This window comes from Asterias amurensis, chromosome 7 (assembly GCF_032118995.1).
Source record: "Asterias amurensis chromosome 7, ASM3211899v1".
Classification (NCBI taxonomy): domain Eukaryota; kingdom Metazoa; phylum Echinodermata; class Asteroidea; order Forcipulatida; family Asteriidae; genus Asterias; species Asterias amurensis.
Window position 1 is genome coordinate 16,208,939 of NC_092654.1, and position 18,916 is coordinate 16,227,854.

The window sequence follows — 18,916 nt, forward strand, 5'->3', positions numbered from 1 at the left end:
CCACACAAACATGCCTCGAAATTGCGTGGTTTTCCTTTTACCTCGTCGACTAAACACGTCGGCCATTTATGGGGGTCAAAATTTTGACTCCCATAAATGGCCGACCATGTTAGTTCGCACAGTAGAAGGAAAACCACGCAATTTCGAGGCAAACTTGTGTGGATCATTGTATTCTACTTTTAAAACATCTTTCCAACCATATGCATTTTATAAAAAACGGTTAAAAACGCTTTTGTTTTGACCAACTCGTCCGATCCAAGGCAACGTGTTCCTTTAATGGATGTCAATGAACTAAAGAAATTTTATAGATTTGTATAATTGCATGTATTTTTTTGGATGTTTTTTTTATATATTTTCTTTTCTGTGTGTGACATTTAAAATAACTGTATTTAAATAGTTTTGAATTTCGTCCAAAAAGTATATCGGCTGAATTTTCGTGAAGGTTCTCTATGCATGATGTTAGACTTTTTCACTTCGTCCATTTATGGGTTTGCATTCCTCTTTGGATTTCTCAATTGCAATGCACAGTCAAAGTACAAACGTACTGGGTTTTTATTTATGTTGCTTTCTAAGTTTTAATACGAAAGCTCGTATTGAATAATGACGTTATTCCATTCAAGTACCGTACCTGTCCCCATAACATGGCGTCTGTGAGCTTGTGTGTGTGTGTGCCATAGAAATTAACCCATAGATAGAATGATACTATTATACCTTTGATACAAACCAGGAATGCTAAGTGTTTCATTGATGTAAGCATTCCTACATTATGGCCACTTTCATCCCAACAGAAGGTTTTTTTGATACTGCCTATAGACTGTTGTCATGGTGCAGCCATCTTGAAATTCTCCCATTGATATCAATTTTACGACACTGAGGCTGGAAGAGCAAAATAGTCTGGTTCCTACTTGCAAAATGACTATTAGCATTAAATATTGCTATTCAATACGAGGAACATGACCAAAAAGGAGGCAGCATGATCAAGGTTTATACCGTTACCATGGTGCAGCCATCTTGAAATTCTCCCATTGATATCAGTGTTACCAAACAAAGGCTGGAAGAACAAAATAGTCTGTTTCCTGTTTGCAAAATGATTTTTAGTATTAATTATTGTTATTCAATACGAGGAACATGATCAAGATGGAGGCAGCATGATCAAGGTCTATTATTAAGTTCATACAAGTACCAATCCTTCAGTATGAAATACTCCTGTCTCATGCTGTCAATGTCAACGTTTTCATTTTGTCCATTATGATGTATTTATCTATTTGTTTTTTTTTTAAGTTTTAACCCAAAAGTTCACTTTTTGTTAAGTACCAATCCTCCATAAAATACTCTGGTCTGATGCTGTCAATGTCAATGTTGACAAGGAAAGACTAAAAAATCACAGCTGCTTATTTCAATTGCTGCTTTCAAATCTGTGACTGCCCTTAATTCCGACAACCCTATGTTCAAACAGCACTTTGTTCCGAAATTCTCCTCATGGTTTAGGAAAATACAGAAGGAGTGTTAGAACACAGGTGTGTAACCATCAACTCAATGCAGACTACCGGTTTGAAATTAAAGGAACACGTTGCCTTGGATCGGTCGAGTTGGTCTTTGAAAAGCGTTCTGTAACCGTTTGTTATAAAATCGGTATGGTTAGAAAGATGTTGTAAAAGTAGAATACAATGACCTACACAAATATGCCTCGAAATTGCGTGGTTTTCGTTTTACCTCGTCGAAAAACACGGTCGGCCATTTATGGGAGTCAAAAATTTGACTCCCATAAATGGCCGACCGTGTTAGTTCGCGACGTAAAATGAAACAGGTGCAATTTTGAGTGATACTTGTGTGGATCATTGTATTCTACTTTTAAAACATCTTTCTAACCATATACATTTCATAACAAACGGTTTCAAACGCTTTTCGTAGACCAACTCGTCCGATCCAAGGCAACGTGTTCCTTTAATATACTCTTCGAAAAACCAATCATTTAATAATAATACCACCTTTGAAATGGGCCATAGTTTATGTACTTATTTTCTATCCTTTTTTCTCTATTGGTATAAAGATAATGATTATTAAATTGTAGATAAATTATTAGTTCTCAAACCAAACATCATGTCAAGAATAACACTTTATGTTTTCTATTCTTTGACATTTTTATTAAAAGCAATAAAGGTTATGGATTCTAACATTTCCTGAATAAGCCATGTGTGTTATTGATAGATACTGAATCAAATAAATATTGCTACACAAATTTAACATCTATTATATTGCTGAGGTACCCGCTGCCAAAATATAGGATTCAAACTGTCTCTATAGCTACTGGGCAATCTTGGTAGAACAGGTTCACATTAAACTACACTTTTTCACATTTCACATTTAAAGGGAGTGGACACTATTAGTAATTACTCAAAACAATTATCAGCATAAAACCTTTCTTGCTGACGAGTTATGGGGAGAGGTTGATGGTATAAAACATTGTGAGATACGGCTCCCTCTGAAGTGCCATAGTTTTCGAGAAAGAAGTGATTTTCCACGAATTTGATTTCGAGACCTCAGATTTAAGAACTTGAGGTCTCGAAATAAACCATCTAAACGCACACAACTTCGTGTGACAAGGATTTTTTTTCTTGCATTAATATCTCGCAACTTCAATGGCCGATTGAGCTCAAATTTTCACAGGTTTGTTATTTTATGCATATGATGAGATACACCAACTGTCTTTGACAATTACTAATAGTGTCCACTGCCTTTAAAAAAAATACACAATGTTTTTTTTTTTATGTCTCTAAAATGTTAATATCGTGCCTTTTTTCGTCATAAAATAATTATTGCTTGAGGCACAAAGTTAGAACCTGGTGAACCTATTTCAAATTGTTTTACCTTTTTTTATTTTATTCATTTTTGTTAGCAAACAAATTTTCCAAATTGCGTACTCATACTTATGGCTGCATCATTTCATATAAAAAAAAGATACGCACACCTTTTTATTAACAATTATGTACTTCACTAATGGGAAAGCTGACAAAAATAAAAGTTTAATATTGTGGTTCGAATTGATATAATTTAGGCCAACCTCAAGCCCAGCCAAAAAGATGAGGGGATAGAATTTTCTATACCTTGTTCCTCAGATCCAGCAGAAAAGAGGAGGGGAGAGAATTTTCAATCCCTTGCTCCTCAAACCTGCCGAAAAGAGGAAGGGATAGACATCCTTCCTTTGCTGCTCAAACCAAGCAAAGAAAGAGGAGGGGATATATTTTTGTATCCCTTGGACTACAAACATGACAAAATGTGCGTTATATTGCAAACAAATATCTGGAATTTATAAACTTTTTAATTGCTAGCTTCACAAAACTAGATTGATTTCTAAAATCTGGAACATGTTTTTGAGGAATGATCAGACCAAAACTGATCTGGGTCAATTCTCGGACCTGGAACTTTCTTCAGGGGCGACCCGTAGCTACAGAGGTCAAACAAATTAGTGGAGATTTTATTTGTAATTTAACTGGTATTTGTAATTTAAGTGGCAATGGATTGAAACTTTCGATAGGTCTACGATTTTCCCATCTAGAACTTATTAGAAGGGCAAGAATAAGTTTAAAAGAAACCACTCAAAATGGTATCAATTTCAAAAGTTATCAAGAATTCGCACTGAATCATTCACTGCGAATTCTTGATAACTTTTCAGTGAATGGTGACTCAGAGCATCGTCCAAGCGAGGGCGCTCTCTAACATAACCGCTAGGTAATAGGTAAATTCCTTCATGAAACAGTCGTCGTAACTGCAGTCAATTAAAGCTCCGAACCGAACGAAAACTTCGGCAATCGATTGTGTACTTTTTGCTCGTATTATTATTGCATGGTGTATGGACGTGTAGTAGCTACACAGTACTGTGCGTGGAAGATTTATCAACAACAAACACTGAAGACTTTCTTCGGCTTCAGAATGGGCCAAAATTTCGCCCAAATACTCCTACTTGTTACTTTGTACCTCCACACATTCTTGGCAGGCTCCTTTGGATCACAGAGACAGGGATGTTCCAGGGAACCAGGAGATTTTTCGGTGCCTAAACGGCCCGGTGACAACGGGTATCGGATTGCCATTTCGGGACATCCAGCGTTTTATGTTCCGGGGCAGGAGTACTTGGGTAAGTAGTGGTCCATGGTCAGTGCGTGTGGTGAGTCTATGGTGGGATCATGTGGGATGAGAATGCATAGTCCATGGGGGTGTACTTGCCGTTTGTTAAAATAAAGAGCTGGTAGCCACCTACTTGTAGAAACTACGGGGAAGCCTTATAATATAGTTTATAGAAGTAGTATGTAGTACTGTAGCCACCAACCCCCCTTCTAAGCTTCGGTTCCACATTTTCAAAGTGGATGTTGAATATTTGCAAAGTTAATTTTGTTTTTTAATTGTTAATAAATAAATATCATTTATTGAACATCTTGGAAAAGTTTCCGTATGGCGCCACCACTTTTTCATTCGAAATAAAATAATATAGTATCTAATTTACCTGATTGATATATCCCTTTTTGTAAAAATGAGTGAAAAGGTGGTGGCGCCATACGGAAAGTTATCCAACATCTTTTTAAAGGAACACGTTGCCTTGGATCGGTCGAGTTGGTCTTTGAAAAACGTTTGTAACCGTTTTTTTATAAAATGCATATGGGTAGAAAGATGTTGTAAGAGTAGAATACAATGATCCACACAAACATGCCTCGAAATTGCGTGGTTTTCCTTTTACCTCGTCGACTAACACGTCGGCCATTTATGGGGGTCAAAATTTTGACTCCCATAAATGGCCGACGGTGATAGTTCGCACAGTAGAAGGAAAACCACGCAATTTCGAAGCAAACTTGTGTGGATCATTGTATGCTACTTTTAAAACATCTTTTCAACCATATGCATTATATAAAAAACGGTTAAAAACGCTTTTGTTTTTACCAACTCGTCCGATCCAAGGCAACGTGTTCCTTTAACAGTTTGTAAGAAATTTTATTTCTATTTTTGGGCACTTAATGCCTTTTTAAAAGTACTCGATGTAGTGTATTTGCCAGTACCGGCTTACTTTTACTGTGTGTACTTGCATGAGTAGCTGACACTTACTTACTAAAAAGTAAAATGATATATTAGTCCACATCTTCGTAGCCAAGAAAAAAGATGAGACACGTGTGAGATACTTTCCGGAATTTCAATTCCTTCAGCTACTGTGGTTTCCTGGCAAAAATGGCCATGTGATACATCCGGCTGCCACTTGTCTTTTATCTCCCTTAAGGCACTAGTTACCGTTTATGGTGATAATTTTACTTAAAATAATTGTCAGCATAAAAACTGACTTGGTAAAGCAATGGAGAGAGCTGTTGATAGTATACAACATTGTGAGAAACGGCTCCCTCTAAAGTAACGTTGTTTTTGAGTCAGAGGTAATTTCTCACTCAAATAATAAAGTACTTCAGCTGAAGCCTTTTATTAATGCATCTGAAAGCACACAAAGTAACACAACAAGGTAGTTTTTAAAGCCATTATACACTTTCGGTACAGGAAAAAAAAAACAAGTTCACAGTTTTACAAATAATTTACAGGGTTTACAGAAGGTAATGGTGAAAGACTTCTCTTGAAATATTGTTCCATGAAATGCTTTACTTTTTGAGAAAACACTAAAACAATATAAATTCTCGTTAGCAAGATTACGGATTTATTTTAAACACATGTTATGACACGGCGTAACGCGCTGAAACAAGATTGGGTTTTCCCGTTATTTTCTCCCGACTCTGATGACCGATTGAACCTAAATTTTCACAGGTTTGTTATTTTGTATAAGTTGTGATACACGAAATGTGGGACTGGGACAATACTGTTTACCGAAAGTGTATAATGGCTTTAAAGGCAGTGGACACTATTGGTATGTCAAAGACTAGCCTTCACAGTTGGTGTATCTCAACATATACATAAAATAACAAACCTGTGAAAATTTGAGCTCAATCGGTCATCGAACTTGCGAGATAATAATGAAAGAAAAAACACCCTTGTCACATGAAGTTGTGTGCGTTTAGATGGTTGATTTCGAGACCTCAAGTTCTAAATCTGAGGTCTCAAAATCAAATTCGTAGAAAACTACTTCTTTCTCGAACTCTATGGCACTTCAGAGGGAGCCGTTTTTCATGATGTTTTATACCATCAACCTGTTCCCCATTACTCGTCACCAAGAAAGGTTTTATGCTAATTACTTTGAGTAATTGTAATTACCAATAGTGTCGACTGCCTTTAATTTAATTATTCTCTTGCAAATTCGACGACCAACTGAGCCCAAATTTTCACAGGTTTGGTATTTTATGCGTATGTTGAGATACACCAAGTGAGAATACTGGTCTTTGACAATTACCAAAGGTGACCAGTGCCTTCAATGTAGGTCAAAATTAGGTAGTAGTCCAGTGTTTATGAGGTTTAAGAGTTGATGTTTACATTAACCTTGCATGCTCAATTCGCATGGGATTGCCTTTGTTGTTGACAAGGAAAACTACAATTGGTCTACTTGACATGTTGTCATAATAGTCTTTGAATAGGAAATAATACACTGACCACCAAGATTATCTCATCAAGGATTTTGCTTTACATTCGTGTAGAACCATGGAGGTAGAACTGTCAAGATTTTCAGAGTTCTTTGATGAATCAAACTATTTGGAGCATGGAGGTTGGAGGCAAAAGGGATTGTAAAAGTAGTATATTGATTTTCGAAGAACAAATTAACATTTGAGGTCATTTGAGTTTGGCCTCCTCGGCTAGAGGTCAAAAGAAGGTTGCTCGGTGGCCCATCCTGTGAGCACATGGGCGGTAAGTGGTACCTTTGCAGGCTGGTATGCTTAGTTGTTGAAAAAGGGGTAAGGGCACCAAGGCATTTATTCTTGGTAAAGGGCACCCTACATGTATATTCTGAGCAAATTGTCAATTTCTACTGTGCACAGAGAATTTCAAGGGCACCAAGGCAATATGACCACCTTTTGGCATTGAGGCAACTACCTTCGCTGACTCCATTAAGTATCAGACCTAAAAATTGTTAAAAGTAAAACAACAACAAACAAACAAACAAACAAACAAACAAACAAACAAACAAACAAAGCATGTTGGATACCCAGACCTCTGTTTTAAAGACACTGGACACTATTGGTAATTTGTCAATAACCTGTCTTCTCACTTGTTGTATCTCAACATATGCATAGAATAACAAACCTGTGAAAATTTGAGCTCAATTGGTCATCAAAGTTGCGAGATAATAATGAAAGAAAAAACACCCTTGTCACAAAGTTGTGTGCTTTCAGATGCTTGATTTTGAGACCTCAAATTCTAAATCTGAGGTCTCGAAATCAGATTCGTGGAAAATTACTTCTTTCTCGAAAACTACGTTACTTCAGAGGAAGCTGTTTCTCACAATGTGTTATTACTATCAACAGCTCCCCATTCCTCGTAAACAAGTAGGTTTTTATGCTAATAGTTATTTTGAGTAATAGCGTCCACTGCTTTAATATAAATATTTATGGCCTACTGTATAATTAGAAGAATCTCCAGCATGCATCTCTCATGTGCATTGGTGAACTCAAGGAATTTACACAATTAATGATCGTGAGATTAAAAATAACATTGGATCTTCAGATTCGTCTAGCTCTCGCAGTCTTCATGTCCCAAGGTACATCCACACAGTCTTTGGTTTCATTGCCACTAATTCGCAAGTAGACGCTTTTCTTATATCGTTGTTGAATCTTCAGAAGGAACCAATAAATATGGTTACAATATTGACATTTTGCTAAATTGCTTGCTCTGCTGTGGACTTTGCCTTTCATGTAATTTGTTGTCCGAGATTAGAAAAATCAGAAATGTGTAGACAAAATGTCAATACAAGTTCTTTGCAGCAACCGGTGGGCTTGTTTTGCTTGAGGAATGTTATTCAGTAGCTAGTTTGATTTTTCAAATGTCTTACATACATTGGACATGGTTTCAAGCATCTGAAAGCGCAGAACTCCGTGTGATCGATCTCTCTTAATGTAAAAGATTGAATAAGCACTCTTTGAAGGACATATGAAGGACAACTCTTTTACGAGTGCTCTACTCTTTTATATTGAAGATTGCATCTTTTTGAGGGATTTTTCACTCTGTCCTGGAGTGAAACCCTTCTAAAAGAGTGAAATGATCACCACTCTTTTTGAAGAGCCATATTAAAGCCATTGGACCCTTTCGGTTCAGAACAAAAAATAAAAGTTCACAGATTTACAAATCACTTACACTGTTTACAGAAGGCAATGGTGAAAGACTTCTCCTGAAATATTATTCAATGAAATGCTGTACTTTTTGAGAAAATAGCAAAACAATATAAATTCTCGTTAACGAGAATTACGGATTTATTTTAAACACATGTCATGACACGGCGGATCGCGCGGAAACAAGAGTGGGGTTTTCCGTTGTTTTCTCACGACTCTGATGACCGATTGAGCCTAAATTTTCACAGGTTTGTTATTTGATATAGAAGTTGTGGTACACAAAGTGTGGGCCTCAGACAACACTGTTTACCGAACAGTGTCCAGTGGCTTTAAGCCATACAATTATTTATTTATTTATTTATACAATTATTTGTTTATTTATTTATTTATTTTATACCCTCAGGGGAGACCTCTCAGTAAAACACTGTTTTTCAGAGGTGCCTCCAGCAACTACAAGATTCAAACTAATAGAAATAAAAGCAAAATTAAAAATAGAAAATAGACATAAGTTCGGGTTACAATAATAACGGAATCCTACACAAGCTATTATGAACAATCTAAAGACACAGGTTAAAATCTGGGCCAGCCAGGAAAACACCACATAATTACATACACCAATTTTCTTCACTCATGTAGTCATTATCTTCCTCTGGGAATGAGATTTACAGTAAAAGTACATTTTTAAATATTTGGGAGTGTTTAAACGGTTGATAAAGACCAACTGGAGCTGTTTCTAAATTCTAACTGGTTGTTTTCAGATAGCATTTGGACGGGTTAGCCCATGGATGCATTACTACGCGCACAAATGCTATCCGAAAATTGTTTCATAAAAAAGCACCACACGTAATAGAGCTCAAGAACAACGGAAAATTAAAGTTTTGACAGAATTTCCTTGCCTTCAGCTCAGGCCTTTATCACAGGGCCACAAACCCCAGGGCTGGTTTTAAACGGCTGTTTAAGAATGAGTCACTGCTCTTAGTCTTTTATTCCCATTTATAAATGCCCCCAGGACGACCCTGCAAGGTTTTTAAACCCATACCGCTCATTTATTCCCCTATACAACACAACTAGAGTTTTCTTGCAGAAAATTTTAATTACATTCATCTATTAGCAGTATGATTCACTACTTGCATTGTGTATTTTTTAATTAAGACCAGCGACTGCACAATGCATGCAAGGTTCCATCCACTTATTGTTCTTTTCATTCAATGAGATTTTAATTTTACTAAATTAGTCATGTATGTGATTGTGAATTAGCTGCCAAAAAGCTGATTCAATTTATCACGCAGGTTCAAATTAAAATGAGGTCTGGGGGGCCATTCAGAAATGATATATGTTTTTGTGGTTTTAAATTCAGATGTGAAGATAAGGATGGTAGAAAGCTTCCCTTAAAATGTTACTTGTTGATGAGGCGCTGTAGTTTTTGAGAAAATGAGTAAAAAGAAAGTCATAAAAACAACTTTCGTCTTGGTGAAAATGACTCTCCTGAAAACTTTGTTCTGGGATTTTTACTTTTTGATCTTAAAATCTTGACGACTAATGGAGCTGTAGCTTCTGGTACAGGGAAATTAGGCCTACATCATTCACAATAGGGATTAGTGTCATTGCCAAAAAAATTGATCTACAAAAGGTATAAAAAAAAACTTTCTATCTATTCATTTAGGTAAAAAAAGAAGAAGATTCCATTTTATAATATAACCTACTGATCCTCTGCCCTCGCCACTGTAATCAATCAAAGTAAAGCGATAACTGGCTGATCATTCTCTCACTGGCGTGTTACTCAGTCAGGATAGTTTTAATCGGCCAGAGATTCCAGTCTGTGTGTTATTGTTTATGGTCTCCCAATGCCATCATCAAACTGCTATCAGATGGAACTGTGTGTGTTAAATCTCTTAAAGGAAAGGTCTGACTACTCCGCATTCGTTCGTTCCTCCATTTAAAAAAAAAAAAAGGTTTTTGATAGACTAATCTTCAGGGCCCGATTTGTAGGCACAACAAGCAGCTGAGAATGTATAAAAATTATATAAAATTATGCTTACCAGCCAAAATACCTTGTCACTTGTAAAATTTGCGACTGATATCCTCCCAATTTTTGCCAAGCAGACAAATGTTTTAAAAAGCGATATGTTCTGCATGCTTAAGAAGCTCAAAGGAATTAGGTCCTAGTTTACTGGAACAACCAGTTTGCGGGGACTCTCCTCCCCAAAAGATGAACACCTTATTGAGAAAAAAATGTAGTAATGATGGTGTAGTTTTTTTCAAGGAGTTTGAACGCATTTAAAGTGAGCTTGTTTATGTTTTGGTAAATCAAGATCAAGAAGAAATCAAGTGTTTGGGATTAATGTTCCTGCACAGCTTGGAATATTATTGCTTCAGACAATTAGGGCGATAAACCAACAATTTCAGAATGTAAATTAAAGCATTCAGAGTTGAAACTTTTCTGTTGTTAATTTGGATCACTATCAACCATTGCCTTTAATGGTTAGTTGTTTAAGATAACATCTAAGCCTATCTGATATAAAGTGCAGCGCACAGTTTATAACCTTAAAGGCAGTGGACACTATTGATAATTACTGAAAATAATTATTATTATAAAACCTTTCTTGGTGATGAGTAATGGGGAGAGGTTGATGGTATAAAACATTGTGAGAAACGGCTCCCTCTGAAGTGCCATAGTTTTCAAGAAAGAAGTAATTTTCCACGAATTTGATTTCAAGACCTCAGATTTAGAACTTGAGGTCTCAAAATCAACCATCTAAACGTACACAACTTCGTGTGACAAGGGTGTTTTTTCTTTCATTATTATCTCGCAAGTTTGATGACCGATTGAGCTAAAATTTTCACAGGTTTGTTATTTCATGCATATAGTTGAGATAGTCCAACTGTGAAGTCTAGTCTTTGTCAATTACCAATAGAGTCCACTGCCTTTAATATATAACAGTACAGAGACCTGAGTAATGTTATTGAAGTCAAATTAAATGTTTGGATACTGTGCTACATATATCAGCCGGAATTCCTCAAGATTGTGCTTATATTCACAGAGGCATTGAAAGCGAATGTGTCCATTCCCCCTGGCCATTGCCTTGGTGCCCTTGAAATGCTCCAGTAATAGGGTACCCTTACTAAGGAGAAAATGCCTTGGTGCCCTAACCCTTGCCCTTTCAAAAACGAAGCATGCAGACCTGTTTTCAACAGCATCTGATGACAGTGTTTCATTTGTAGATATTAAGTTTATTTTCTACCTCCATGGTCTAAACTATCAAATTCTGATATCAAATGAGCTGATAAACTGCAAAGTGAAAATGGGCAGGTTATCAGTCACAGATGGGGTTATAATGTGTGTGGATGGTTTTTTGGTTGGTATTGGTAACCTTATTCTGGCAAGCATAACTTAAAGACCTGCTTGAACGAAAATGTCAAGTCGTGAACTTTGCTGAATTCCACTTAAAATGTTTCCGATGAATAAGGAAATCGAGTCATATGATTATAAATAGCTTTCAATTGTGTAAAAAAACAATCATTTTGTATGCCCTTGTCCAGAGCTTTTCTGCGAGATTTGCGAAAAGCCCTGTTACGTAATCACTCTCAAAACGTCATAAGTAGATAAAGCCGCTTTGTTGGAGCGTGGATGTATAACAAAGCAAACTCCCACAAATGACGTCAGCGGCATTGTCCTTTGACGCCCGCTCTCAATGGCAGAAGTGTTTTTAGTTTTTCAAAAAACCTTTAGGAAGAGGCCTGACTTTTTAATCGATAATTACGAAAAGTTCAGAAGTGTACACATATCAACATTACATTAAAATGGTGAACAAGTTCATTATAAACAAGTAAAAATACAATTTTTGTTGAAAACATTCCGCTCAGGTAGCTGTTTAATTTTGTAACCTCAGGCTTACTTCCAGATTGCTCACAACAAAGTATGATGCCTTACCCATTTCCATGTCTAGATTTCTAAATTTAACTCGGAAACAGCATGGAAACATTGAAGTCATTACTTTCAGCTTTCGTACCATTGTGAGATAATCCACTTGTTCTTTTTTCTTTTTAAGTTAATGTGCCCCAAGGTCCAACAAGCAGCATGGTGTCCTACACAATACACATATAATTTAGACCAGGTGCTAGTTTCCTAACTGGTTGTGATGTATTGAATGCAGAAACTGGTTTTATAGTTTTATGGTTTTATGGTTTTATGTGCTCTAGGATTTTCAAGTGTTTTGGTTATATTTCTCCCCCTTCTGCCTGGACGAACCCATAGTAGGCCTATTGCTCTAGAATGAGTTTTACAATGGAAACAATTTGTGTTACTTATGCTTCCACAAACAGGCATGCAACTTTTCCTCGGATCAGCTGATTTCCTTTTTTCGATCTCAGTTTTACCATTCAAAATTAAAAAATAATAAATTTTGTAATTTCTTTTTTGTCTTTGGTGAAGTAACAGTTGCGTGCCTGCAGAAACGGATATCTTGTCAAGTTCCTTTATCGCAGTTTCATATTTTTTTTTTTATAATCAAAGGGAGCCTTAAATTTTAAATGGTTATGAATCAGAAAAAATATGCCAGGGATAGATAATAATAATATCGAAGTCTTATATAGTGCATGTATCTACCAAACAAGGTACTCAAGACGCTGAGTATATACAAACTTTCAGAAAGATAGGTTATTGCAGTGATGAATTCTGAGACCCAATTATTTAGCACCTTATAAGGGTTTACAAGGTGCTACGGCGCATACTGCAGCCACAGCCAGGAACACCGGGGCGAACCCCTTCTCGTTTCGATTAGTGCACTGGGTTCTGCTACATGCGTTACACAACACATGGGACCAACGGCTTTACGTCCCATCCGGAGGACGAAGCAATGGTTAAGTGTCTTGCTTAAGGACGCAAGTGTCATGGCTGGGGATTCGAACTCACACTCAGCTGACCAGAAACACCACAGTTTTAATTCGGTGCTCTTAACTGCTCATCCACGACACTTCCATGTATTATTTCCATTATTTTTATTATTATTATTATTATTATTATTATTATTATTATTATTATTATTATTATTATTATTATTATTATTATTATTATTATTATTATTATTATTATTATTATTATTATTATTATTATTATTATTATTATTATTATTATTATTATTATTATTATTATTATTATTATTATTATTATTATTATTATTATTATTATTATTATTATTATTATTATTATTATTATTATTATTATTATTATTATTATTATTATTATTATTATTATTATTATTATTATTATTATTATTATTATTATTATTATTATTATTATTATTATTATTATTATTATTATTATTATTATTATTATTATTATTATTATTATTATTATTATTATTATTATTATTATTATTATTATTATTATTATTATTATTATTATTATTATTATTATTATTATTATTATTATTATTATTATTATTATTATTATTATTATTATTATTATTATTATTATTATTATTATTATTATTATTATTATTATTATTATTATTATTATTATTATTATTATTATTATTATTATTATTATTATTATTATTATTATTATTATTATTATTATTATTATTATTATTATTATTATTATTATTATTATTATTATTATTATTATTATTATTATTATTATTATTATTATTATTATTATTATTATTATTATTATTATTATTATTATTATTATTATTATTATTATTATTATTATTATTATTATTATTATTATTATTATTATTATTATTATTATTATTATTATTATTATTATTATTATTATTATTATTATTATTATTATTATTATTATTATTATTATTATTATTATTATTATTATTATTATTATTATTATTATTATTATTATTATTATTATTATTATTATTATTATTATTATTATTATTATTATTATTATTATTATTATTATTATTATTATTATTATTATTATTATTATTATTATTATTATTATTATTATTATTATTATTATTATTATTATTATTATTATTATTATTATTATTATTATTATTATTATTATTATTATTATTATTATTATTATTATTATTATTATTATTATTATTATTATTATTATTATTATTATTATTATTATTATTATTATTATTATTATTATTATTATTATTATTATTATTATTATTATTATTATTATTATTATTATTATTATTATTATTATTATTATTATTATTATTATTATTATTATTATTATTATTATTATTATTATTATTATTATTATTATTATTATTATTATTATTATTATTATTATTATTATTATTATTATTATTATTATTATTATTATTATTATTATTATTATTATTATTATTATTATTATTATTATTATTATTATTATTATTATTATTATTATTATTATTATTATTATTATTATTATTATTATTATTATTATTATTATTATTATTATTATTATTATTATTATTATTATTATTATTATTATTATTATTATTATTATTATTATTATTATTATTATTATTATTATTATTATTATTATTATTATTATTATTATTATTATTATTATTATTATTATTATTATTATTATTATTATTATTATTATTATTATTATTATTATTATTATTATTATTATTATTATTATTATTATTATTATTATTATTATTATTATTATTATTATTATTATTATTATTATTATTATTATTATTATTATTATTATTATTATTATTATTATTATTATTATTATTATTATTATTATTATTATTATTATTATTATTATTATTATTATTATTATTATTATTATTATTATTATTATTATTATTATTATTATTATTATTATTATTATTATTATTATTATTATTATTATTATTATTATTATTATTATTATTATTATTATTATTATTATTATTATTATTATTATTATTATTATTATTATTATTATTATTATTATTATTATTATTATTATTATTATTATTATTATTATTATTATTATTATTATTATTATTATTATTATTATTATTATTATTATTATTATTATTATTATTATTATTATTATTATTATTATTATTATTATTATTATTATTATTATTATTATTATTATTATTATTATTATTATTATTATTATTATTATTATTATTATTATTATTATTATTATTATTATTATTATTATTATTATTATTATTATTATTATTATTATTATTATTATTATTATTATTATTATTATTATTATTATTATTATTATTATTATTATTATTATTATTATTATTATTATTATTATTATTATTATTATTATTATTATTATTATTATTATTATTATTATTATTATTATTATTATTATTATTATTTTTATTATTATTATTATTATTTTTATTATTATTATTATTATTATTATTATTATTATTATTATTATTATTATTATTATTATTATTATTATTATTATTATTATTATTATTATTATTATTATTATTATTATTATTATTATTATTATTATTATTATTATTATTATTATTATTATTATTATTATTATTATTATTATTATTATTATTATTATTATTATTATTATTATTATTATTATTATTATTATTATTATTATTATTATTATTATTATTATTATTATTATTATTATTATTATTATTATTATTATTATTATTATTATTATTATTATTATTATTATTATTATTATTATTATTATTATTATTATTATTATTATTATTATTATTATTATTATTATTATTATTATTATTATTATTATTATTATTATTATTATTATTATTATTATTATTATTATTATTATTATTATTATTATTATTATTATTTTCTTAATCAAGGAGGAAAGAAAGACAAATTTATTTTGAAAACCAGTTAGGATGATCATGAGGTCATTCCTAAAAGAACAAAAAAAAAAACCAATGATACATTTGTTTAATTCCCTTTAATTTCCTTTTTCAAAAAGAAAATTAATTCTAGATTGTTGTTGTTTCAGCAGTGTTTGTTTACCTTGAGAGCATCCTCATGCAAATGTTTTTCGGAGAAAGAAAAACAAATCTCATTAAAACAAACATTGTGATTGAATGATAATGAAGAACGACCAGTATTGATTGCTTGTGTTGTCCACAATGATTTACTCAGCCGCTTACTCACAGGTACTTAATTCACTGAGGTATAGTGCAGTGGCTACCCCTGGGGATCACCACCAGACTAAAATGTAATATTGTGCCCTGTATTGGCCTATGTGTACATAGGCCTATAACCAGGCTAGCAGTGCTAATGCAATAGAAAATACTTGAATTATTCCAAGCTTAAAAATTCATCATAATCCGTGTATTTGACTAGTTTTTACATGACGATCAGTCAAATTACATGTAGACATTTATTTGAAAGTTAAAAAATTAAGAGTAAAATCTTTTTGATAGTAACATACCTCCATGTACTAACCATGGAGGTAGAATTAGAAAAGAAAGATGAATATTGTGAATAAAAACATTCAGCAAGGTATTTGTATGGGCATGGCAATACTGTTTTGTAGCAGTTTGGTCTAGGGAACTTCCTTGCCAGGGATTAATAAATGATTTCTTTAACACTGCTTCCCAAGCCAAGTCTGTTAATCAAAGGATCCAGCACCTTTCTTTGTCTACCGATTAAGTGTGTAATTTGCAGTGACAATCAGGGCGTAATTTCATGGACCTTGATAAAAGGCACTGGACACCTTTGGTAATTGTCAAAGACTAGTATTCACAACAAAGGTTTAAAAAAACTGTGAAAATTTAGACTCAATTGGTCATCGGAAGTTCTGAGAGATTGATGAAAAAAAAAAACACCCTTGTTGCACAGGTTGTTTGCTGTCACTTCGGATGCTTGAATTCGAGACCTCAGCTGAGATCTCAAATTCAATTCAAATATTTTAGTGAGAAATGACTTCTTTCTCAAAAACTACTTTACTTCAGCTGTTTCTCACACTGATTTAGACTATGATCTCTCCATTGCTCATTACAAAGTAAGTTTTTATGCCCTCAATTATTTTGAGTAATTACCCATTTCTTTAGCATAATTACATACTACTCGGTAAACCTTACAAAATTCTGTGTTCAGTCGTACTTAGAACGAATGTCTAAAAATACCCACTGCATTTCTGTCTTGTGACTTCTGCACACAGGCCTCAAGATTTTACCAAGTAAGTTTTTATGGCAACAATTATTTTGAGTAATTATCCATTTCTTTAGCATAATTACATACTACTCGGTAAACCTGACAAAAATCTGTGTACAGTGGGTACTAAGAACGAACGTCTAAAAATACCCGATGGATTTCTGTCTTGTGACTTCTGCACACAGGCCACCAGATTTTATCCAAATAAAAGCTGTGCACACTACACTGTGATATCAGTCGGTCCTCATTGTGTGCAGGATGATGAATTGCATTAATCCTATCTTCCAGCTCAACTGTGAAACGATAATCCTGAGGGGAATTAAACAGTCATCTAATGCTTACCCTCAACTAGAATTGGTACTTTATTCACTGCCTCTGGCTTCCAACAGCTAGGCTTCAAAGCGGGGTTCGGAATGGTGATTGTTGTTAGAGAACATTAAGACGTGCCTTACACACATTTCTTCCTTAAACTACCTTTCCCCCTGCATTGAGGCTTTCTTCCTTTACAATTTTCCTCTTCGTTCGGGCTTCGTTTTCTCAGAAATAAAGTGGATTTGGTTTATCGCCTTCGGCTATACTGCCATGCTTTTATTGTGAACATTCATACATTTATTCAAAGTTACTTTTACAGCAATGTTTTATTTTCTTTCTTTCTTTACAGTTTTTCCATTCTTTTCCCAGGAAATAGAGTGGATTTTTACGTTGTTAAGGCCTTTGGCTATACTTCCATGCTTTATATTATTGTGAACATAAATACCTTTGTAATTGCTTCTCCAAGTGGCTAAATTCAAAGTTACTTTTACAGCAAGGTATTTTCTTTTCTTTCTTTCTTTCATTTCTGCTTTCATGAATCTTTTTGGATCAACTTTTTTTTTTGCTTTTTGACAACTTTACTAGGGATCAACTTTTTTTTTTGCTTTTTGACAACTTTACTAGGGAAAGTAGGTACAGTTTTCCAGTTGTCTTGGCTCAGTCCAATATTGGTTCAATATTTTGGGGGGAAGATTTTTTATGATGAGGGAAATTTGACTAATTTCATCATTATTAATTTAGGGCACGGCCTTTGACACCATTGACCACAACATTTTATCTTGTATAGACTGCATGATTTTATATAGGAAGAAACTATAAATAAATAGAAAGAAACTATAAATAAATAGTGAACTTGCGGGTACAACCATGTGTAAATCTCTTTGATGTTTCAAACATTATTACTCTGCTCGTCTTTAGGAGACTTGCAAGTTTACTATTTGTTTATATTTTCTTTCTATTTATCCACACCATGTAAATCTTCAAACAATACTTGCATGATTTTGCAAAGTAAGATACTGAAAAAGTGTCAATCTTGTTTGCATTGCAGACCACAGGTGGATAATTAGAGTAACTCCTTGCCTTTAAATGAAATGCTTGAACATGAGCTAGAAAGTTATCCACCAACATCCAGTTCTCACTTTGTTTTTATATTTGGAAAAAACACTGAGACGTAATGCATGCGTTGTAAGACCATATGTACACATACCCCCTGATCGTGCACAAAATCCCTGATGAAGCATCAATCTATTTTTGTA

General features: G+C 31.0%; 1 protein-coding gene across 1 annotated transcript in view; it reads left to right on the top strand.

Moving 5' to 3' along the window:
• The first annotated feature begins 3,822 nt into the window (after nucleotides 1–3,822).
• LOC139939311 (spondin-1-like) overlaps nucleotides 3,823–18,916 on the top strand; it is a 43,247-nt gene continuing 28,153 nt past the window's right edge. The window contains exon 1 of the mRNA XM_071935088.1: nucleotides 3,823–4,132. Coding sequence (XP_071791189.1) covers nucleotides 3,844–4,132 — 289 coding nt within the window. The 5' untranslated portion in view covers nucleotides 3,823–3,843. The remainder of the gene's footprint in view (nucleotides 4,133–18,916) is intronic.